The sequence below is a fragment of the Plasmodium gaboni genome, chromosome 13 (genome assembly GCF_001602025.1).
Source record: "Plasmodium gaboni strain SY75 chromosome 13, whole genome shotgun sequence".
NCBI lineage: Eukaryota > Apicomplexa > Aconoidasida > Haemosporida > Plasmodiidae > Plasmodium > Plasmodium gaboni.
The window spans coordinates 776262-785734 of NC_031493.1; the positions used below are offsets into that span (position 1 = coordinate 776262).

Genomic DNA, 9473 nt, shown 5'->3' on the forward strand with positions numbered 1-9473 from the left:
AAAAAAAAAAAAAAAAATATATTTTCTTTAATGATAGGAAAATATATAAAAAATATAATTTAAAAAAAAAAAAAAAAAAAAAAGAATAAAACTGAATATAATATAAGAATGAATACTATTATAATAAATATTATAAATGTGCGTAGTGCATAAACAAAAAATAATATAAATATATGAAAAAAAATATATTATTTTTTCAAAATTACAATATTATATATGAATCATAAAAGATGATATTTTTTATATTTTTACAAATAAAATGTAAAACATTATATAATATGTTTTTTTTTAATTTTAAACATTATTCATACGTCTTATTTTATATATTTTTCCATTAAACGAAAAAGTAATATAATAATAAAATAATAATTACATATATTTATATATATATATTATATATATATATATAATAATTTTCATACATCAAAAAAAATATAAAAAAAAAAAAAAAAAAAAAACATTGAAATTTTATAATGATGGGGGATAATACTGGTGAATGTAAAAAATATTAAAATATGCTACAACATGAAGGATATTGTTTATTATTTTAATTACACATATGTATATTTATGTATATTTTTATTTTAATGTCTAATAATACTATCTTCAATATCTTTAACAGTAAGTTTAAAATTCAGACAAATATATTCCTGCTAAATATTTTTAATTCATGTATAATCTAAATATTTATTATTTGTTATATGTATATATATGTAGAATAGAAAAAAAAGAATTATTAAAAATTATAAGAGAATACAGTACTGAAAAGATATAAACTATAAGATGACCATAAATATAATAAACGGTCTTTTTTATTTATTAATATTATATGCTCCCTTATTATTTTTTTTTTTTTTTATATCCTTAAATTTTTTTCCTAAATAGAAAAAAATTAATTTATTAAGTCAATGCATAATATTTTAAAGTATAACTAAATAAATAAACGAAAATATATATATATATATATATATATATATGTACAAAGAGGAAAATAAAAAAGCATATTAATTCTTTTATATTATTTTATTTTATTTTATTTTATTTTCCTTTTTTTTTTTTTTTTTTTATTTTTTTTATGAAAACTTAAAATTTTTTGAAAATCAACATGCATTTAAATAAGCATATAGGAAAATATATTCTTATGCATATTTTTCTAAATCCTTAATTTTGTTATATGTGGTTATTCTGTCTATTGTTTTTATATAGAATTGAAAATTTAAAGGGAATTCTGACATGTACATATATAAATATATATATATTATTTAATTTATTAGTTGCAGTGTACTATAAGAGTTAATATTAAAAAAATAAATTTACACATAAACAACTAAGCTTATGATAAGCATTATTTAAATATAGTTTTATTTTTTATATACTTAAAAATATTAAAAATAAGAACAAAATTAAAAGAATTTATTTCTTTGTATGGTAAAATATATATTTACTTTAAAAAGAAAACTATTTGCATGTTTGGTTCTTTATATTAAATTTGTCATATATACATATATATATATATATATATATTTATATATTTACAATTAAAATGAAATAATTGTAGTACACATATGCCATATATATATGTGTACATATTCTATTCTTTTTTATATTCTATATAACTTTCCTTATTTTGTTTATCTTACTCTATTCATGAATATATTTTAAAAAAAAAATTTTAAATGGTGTAACAGAATTAAATAATATTATTAAATATGAGATAAAAATAGAATAGGACATAATAATTATAACGTTTAAAGGTTATATAAATATATATATATATTTTTTTTTCTTTTATATACTTATAAATAAATGAATTCATAAATCTTGTCATAAACATAAAATTTTATTTTTTCTGACCTACAAATATATAATTTTTTATATTTCATCAGATAAAAATATACATATATATATATATATATATATATATATATATATATATATGAATGTACGTTATGTGCATGTTGTTATATTTTTATGTATTATTTCAAAATAAATAAATATATATACAATGTTACATAGTAATAATAGTAGTCTTTATAAAAAAAGGGATATGGTTAAAAATGTCTTTTCTCTTTTTTCCTTTACAAGTAATATAGACGATAAAGCTATTAAATTATGGCCCTTAAAATTTAGTGAGAAGGAAGAAGAATCTTTATATATTATAAAAATTTGTCATAATATTTACAAAAAAAGATTTTTTCTCCTCATATCACATCTGAGCTCTCTTATATTTATGTATTCCATATGTTTGATAGTAGCAAAAATTAATGGTATAAAGAAAAATATATATATATATATATATATATATATATATATATATATATATATATTTTCTCCTTAGAGCTATTTTCCAAGTTAAAATTGACGTTTGTATTTTTACACATTTTTGTTGTAATTAATATATTATTTATTTTAATGCTGCACTATACACATTATATAGAAAAACTCCGAAGGTGGAGAGGGAAATTATTTGTATTGCATAGTATATGTGTAAGATTTTTTACACAGAAGAAACAAAAAATAAATATTATGATATGCATATTATAATATATATATATATATATATATACATATTATTTATTTTTTATTTTTTTATAGATATTTCTTTTGTGGTGTTCATGGTTATTTATCTTATTTAATGACGTGAAAGATTATTTACCTATTGTTGTGAATGTAAATAAATTTTTATATGCAACTTATACTCATAATAAAATTAATATCATCTTTTGTTTTTTTGCATACGTACCAATTTTTTATTTAATTACAATAATACCATGCAGGTAAAATATATACATATATATATATATGTGAAATATTCTAATACTAAAGCAATTTTTTTTTTTTTTTCTTTGATATAACTTTTATAATATATTTTAATAATTTTCAGAATATGCTATTCTTTTACCTTTGATCTTTTGTTCTTCATATTAAGGATCGCCATATTTTCCGTTTATTATCTCATAACAGTAAAAAATTATATCTTAATAGACAAGTAATTAAAATAATACAGTATTATATAAAAAAAGAAAAAAAAGAAAAATATATTATATATAAAAATTTGTGAAATAAAATATATATATAGAATATAATTTATTCAAGGAATATGCTTATTTAATATACATATATATTATTATTATATGTTATAATTTTTTTTTTTAAGCATTTTTATGATAGCGTCATCAATTGTAGGAAGTATATTTATTTTCGTTATACGATATATCATAGAAATTCAGAGAAGATTAGCTTTTCACAGTTGGAATAAACAAATAAAGCAAATTAATACGTTAAAAACTAATTTGAAAGAACAGAAAGAAAAATTGTCACTCACTAATATTGAAGAAATTTTCAATCTTATTAATGATGTAGGTTTTAAATAAATAAATAAATAAATATATATATATATATATATATATATATATATTTATTTTGTTCATATTGTTTATTTTGTCTATTTTATTAATTTCATTCTTCTATTCTTAGTGCATAGGTAATTATTATAACACAAATGAACAGCTTGAAGAAAAAAATATATCTGTTGTAAATAATTTAAAAAAAATTCTAACCATATTAAAAGAAGACAATTTATTTTCACCGGATAGCAAATTTATAAATAGAAAAGTGGGAAAAATGATTGACAAAAAAAAAAATTTATACATATGCACATACATATATATATATATATATCATAAGTAAAAAAATAAATAACATTTGTACTGAATATTTTGTGCCGTATATTCTTACTCACATTTAGTTATATTTATAATATATAAAATGTTTACATTTATTTTTTATCTTCCTTTTTTTTAGAAGTACAATCATATATATGCATATATTATGGACGTGAAGAGGAATAAAAACCTGTCAGAAAATGAAGAAGCATCCAAAGATGTAACAGAAGAGTTTAAAGAAGAATCTGAAACAGAATCGTTGATGGAATCTATATCAGAAGCACGATCAAAAACTAAAATGGATGAAAAATCAAAAATGTATTCTAAAAATGATGAATTTAAAGTTGAAAATGAAATGGACATGAGTTTGGTATATATTACAAATGAACAAAAAAAAAATATACATATATATATATATATATATATATATATATATATATATATATATATTTATATTTCATTTTATTTTTCCATATAGAAATGTGACAATATAAATTTGGATATTTGGAATACGTCCTTTTTGAATAATGAAATATTAAATGAAGATATTTTTATTCATATAGGACATAAATTATTAAAAATGTATTATACAAAAAATCATAATATTCCAAATGAAACATTATATTCATTATTATATGAAATGAAAAATGGTTATAACAATGTGCCATATCATAATTCGATCCACGCAGCTATGGTGAGAATAATGGATTTATATATGTATTTTTGTATACAGAGAATAAAACTGTAAAGGGGAAAAAATATACATATATACATATATATATATATATATATATATATATAAACACATGTATGTAACATATGTAATATATTTATTTACTTGTATAGGTTACCCAACATTGTAACATTTTAGTAAGTAATTTAAACACAGCCAATATTCTTAGAGATAACGAATTAGGTGCATTTTTAATTGCTTCTTTAGGTCATGATATAGGACATTTTGGTAGAACTAATATATTTTTAAAAAATTGTTGCAATTTTTTAAGCATAATATATAATGATAAGTCTATATTAGAGAATTATCATTGCTCTTATTTATTTAATATTTTATTAAAAGATGAAAATAATATTTTTAAAAATGAAGATCCGAAATGTTTACTAACACTTAGACAACAAATTATAGAATTAATACTAGCAACAGATATGAGTAAACACATAAAAATATTAGCTCAATTTCGTATAAAATCTATTAAAATAAAATCATATATTGAAAAAAATATTATCCTATGTTTAAAAATGATAATAAAGGCAGCTGACTTATCACATAATTGTGTTGATTGGAGTGAACATTATCAATGGGTGAAAAGATTAGTAAATGAATTTTATTATGAAGGTGATGAATTATTTCAAATGGGTTATCAAATAAATCCGTTATTTGATAGAAATTGTCATAATAATTTTATACAAATACAAAGAACATTCTTAAAAGAATTAGTCTATCCTCTTATCATATCACTTAAAACTCTAGATAACACATCTATTATACAAGATATGATAAATAATGTTAAAAGGAATTATTCCAAATGGACAAAAATTGAAAAATGTGAAATCAAAAAAAAAAAATATTTAAATGAACTTTTATCTAATATACCAGATAATTGGGCTCGTCTATATTATCCCAACTTGAATATTTACAAAACACAAAAAAAAAAATAATAAATAAATAAATAAATATATATATATATATATATATATATATATATATAATAAATAATGAAAAGTAATATATAAAAAAATAAAAAAAAAAAAAAAAAAAAACATACGTCTAAATAACTTATTATAATTATGTTAATATAACTCTATACTTACATTTGTAACAAGTCATTTACTTATTTTGTTCATATAATAAATATATATTTAAAAAAAAAAAAAAATACAGACTTATTAAAATTATGAGGTATAATAAATTATTATACGTTCAAAATTATTTGGTAACATATGTTTAACTATAATATAATTTTATGGGACTATATCATAAGAAATTATATGAACGCATAATAAGACATAAATAAATATAAATTATAGTTTACTCATATAACTTACTTATTTAAAATGAAGTCAATACAAAACTTTTTAATAATATATATATAATATATATTTATAACAAAATAATTATATTAAGAACGTGTAATAATTTATATAAAATTCTTGGTAATAATAGAAAAAAAAAAAAAAACAAAAAAACTATTTCGTTCAAATGTAATAGGAAAAATTTTTAAAATTAGTATATCTCTATATAATTTATGTTTTCCTTTGTATCCTTTTATGTTAATATAAAAAATTAAACAGTTCAATATATATATAATATTTTTTAATTTATTTATATTTATATTTCTTTTTTTTTTTAAATTAAAATATTTTAAAAGAATAATATGTATAATCATATATATTATATTATTATATACACTGAGCAAAATTTTTTCATATATATAATATTATAAAAGTACATATATTTTTTCTTTCTTTTTACGGTTAAATAATATGTACATATATATTATATATATATATAAGCAAATTTTATAGTACATATTTAAATTCAATAAATAACAAAGTACAAAAAGAACTTCTTACAATTTAAGGAAATTATAATGGTTAAAAAATAATAAAAATAAAACTATCCCTATTTTATAAGTTTTCAAGTTTATTTTCATTTCTTCCTATTTTTATAAAAACTTATTACAGAAATAGCAAAAATATATATATATAAACTAATTTAATATTAAGTTGAAAATATAGTAATATTTTTGAATTGACATAATTTTAATCATTTATTTATTATAATAATAAATAAAAATAATTTTTTTCATTTTATTTGATATTTATAAAAACAATAATATTATAAAAATAATATATATATGTATATAATATTATATATATTATATATATATATAATTATAATAATATATAATAAATTATAAAAATGTTTTAAAAACAATGGAAGAGAACTCATATTTTGAGGCAGTAGAAAAGCTTTTTGAAATTAAAGATTCAAAAGAAGATAAGATAAATGGCACAAGTAGTAATAAGGATGAATTAATTGAAAATAAAGAATTAAATAATGATGACTTGAATCATAATACATGTGATAATAATAAAAAAACAACAAACAAAAGAGAAGTCAAAAGGAAAAGTAAAATTATCAATGATAAGAAAATGGATAATGAAAAGAAAAATACGAAAAGGAAAAAAAAAACAAATGGTGATGTCGACATAGATGAATGTATTGATGAAAATATTGATGAAGATGTTGATGAAAATATTGTTAAAAATAAAGTAGATGAATCGAAAGAAGAGTCTGATGTATCAGACAATAATCATAACAATAGGAAATCTAAAAATATAAAAAATTCTATAAGGAGTAAGACAAGTAATAATAAAAAAAATGAAGAAGATGATGATAATAATATTGATTGTAATAATAATTCGCAAGAAAATGAAGAAGAGCATAAGGAAAAACTTTTAGAAAATAAAGACAATAAGAAGGAGGGGAAACATACAAATTCCTCTAAAATTAAAAAAAGAGATCATACTAATAGTGATGAAGATGATACTAATAATGATAATACATCATCAGAGGAAGAAAGGACTAAAAGACGAAAAAAGAAACATAAAAATGATAAAAAAAATGAAAATAGGGTAGTAGACTATTCATCATCATCTGCTTCCTCCTCTGACGTTTCAAATGAATATAGTTCAAGTGATGAAGAAAGAGCTCATAAAAAAAGAAAAATAAGTAAAGTAAACCGATCTAGGAGAATTTCCAGATCATCTAGTGAAAGTAATTCAAGTACTGACAATGATAAGCATCGTAGTTCAAGAAGTAGTGAAGAAAAAATGTACTCCAAATATGATAAGATGAAAAGAAAAGATAGAGAAAGAGATAGAGATAGAGATAGGGAAAGAGATAGAGATAGAGAAAGAGATCGAGAAAGAGATAGGGATAGAGACCATGACAGATATAGAGATAGAGATCGTGATCGATATAGAGATAGAGAAAGAGAGCGAAGAAGAGAAAGAGAAAGGGAAAGAGAAAAAGAAAGAATAAGAAGAGAAAATGAAAGAGAAAGATTAAGAAAAGAAAGAGAAATGGAAAGAGAAAGAAGAGAAAAAATAAGAGAAGAAAGAAGATTAAAAGAAGAAATGGAAGAAGCAAAAAGGGATGATTTAACAGTACTAGTATTAAATTTGGATTTAAAAGCAGATGAAAGAGATATATATGAATTTTTTTCAGAAGTAGCTGGAAAAGTTAGAGATATACAATGTATAAAAGATCAAAGGTCAGGAAAATCAAAAGGAGTAGCATATGTAGAATTTTACACTCAAGAATCAGTAATAAAAGCATTAGCAGCAAATGGAATGATGTTAAAAAATAGACCAATAAAAATACAATCATCTCAAGCTGAGAAGAATAGAGCAGCAAAAGCAGCAAAACATCAACCAATAGATCCAAACGATATTCCATTAAAATTATATATTGGTGGATTATTAGGTCCATTAAGTAATATAACAGAACAAGAATTAAAACAATTATTTAATCCTTTTGGTGATATATTAGATGTAGAAATACATAGAGATCCTTATACAGGGAAATCTAAAGGATTTGGTTTCATTCAATTTCATAAAGCATCTGAAGCCATTGAAGCTTTAACTGTTATGAATGGAATGGAGGTTGCAGGTAGAGAAATTAAAGTAGGATATGCACAAGATTCTAAATATCTCTTAGCATGTGATAATACTCAAGAAAATATATTAAAGCAACAGCAAATGGCTAAAAATATAAGAACTGAAGAGGAAGAACAAGATAATGAAAAAATTGATAACGATGATGGAGACGGGGGTGGGCTCATAGCAGGCACAGGAAGCAAAATAGCATTAATGCAGAAGCTTCAGAGGGATAGTATCATAGATCCTAATGTAAAAATGGGAAAAAAGAAAAATATATATATGTGTGTGTGTATGTGAAAATTGTTATATATATGTATTATCCTTTATAGTATTATAATATATATATGTTTATATTTATTTATTATTTTTTTTAGGTACCTAGTAGATATGCCACTGGAGCCAATGCTATTATGGCAAGGAATTCCTTTGTTCATTCTACAAATAATATAAATAATAATGTGACAACTAATTTAGTATTAAGCAATATGTTTTCATCAAATGATGAAAATATAGGGAATGACCCCGATTTCTTTAATGACATACTTGAAGATGTTAAAGAAGAATGTAGCAAATATGGAAAGGTTATAAACATTTGGCTAGATACCAAGAACATTGACGGTAAGATTTACATAAAATATTCTAATAATGATGAATCATTAAAATCATTTCAATTTTTAAATGGAAGGTATTTTGGAGGCTCACTAATAAGCGCGTATTTTATTTCAAACGATGTATGGGATATGACATGTGTTCCAAAGTAAATATGTATTATATAAAATTCTAAAAAAAATAAAAATATCACAAAAGCTAAAAATTCCTTTTATCATATTAAGAACGAAATAATAGAATTGTGTATTTATATATGTTTCTTTAACATTTTATTAAATAAGGTAAAAATATATAATATATTTATATATATATATTTTCATTTATTATACCTTTATATTTTTTATATGATTATTTTCCTTTTTTATTTTTACGAAATATATTATTTCGAAAATATATATATATATATATATATTCATTGAGTTTAATTTAATATCTTATTTTTTCTATATATATATTTATACATTTATGCATTTATATTTTTATTTAAAAGAAACGACCAAAAAAAAAAAAAAAAAA

At 19.6% G+C, this 9473-nt stretch overlaps 2 protein-coding genes across 2 annotated transcripts; both read left to right on the forward strand.

The window, feature by feature from the left end:
* Positions 1 to 2005: 2005 nt before the first annotated feature.
* PGSY75_1321600 (putative phosphodiesterase gamma) lies at positions 2006 to 5339 on the forward strand (the record flags this gene model as incomplete). The annotated part of the gene is made up of 9 exons (XM_018787279.1): positions 2006 to 2267; positions 2339 to 2487; positions 2596 to 2777; positions 2885 to 2989; positions 3158 to 3359; positions 3478 to 3615; positions 3805 to 4035; positions 4144 to 4359; positions 4512 to 5339. The coding sequence occupies 9 exons, from the start codon at positions 2006 to 2008 to the stop codon at positions 5337 to 5339; spliced, it is 2313 nt and encodes a 770-aa protein (XP_018640021.1).
* Positions 5340 to 6617: 1278 nt separating this feature from the next.
* Positions 6618 to 9109, forward strand: PGSY75_1321700 (putative splicing factor; the record flags this gene model as incomplete). Its single annotated transcript, XM_018787280.1, has 2 exons — positions 6618 to 8597; positions 8723 to 9109. The coding sequence occupies 2 exons, from the start codon at positions 6618 to 6620 to the stop codon at positions 9107 to 9109; spliced, it is 2367 nt and encodes a 788-aa protein (XP_018640022.1).
* Positions 9110 to 9473: the final 364 nt, after the last annotated feature.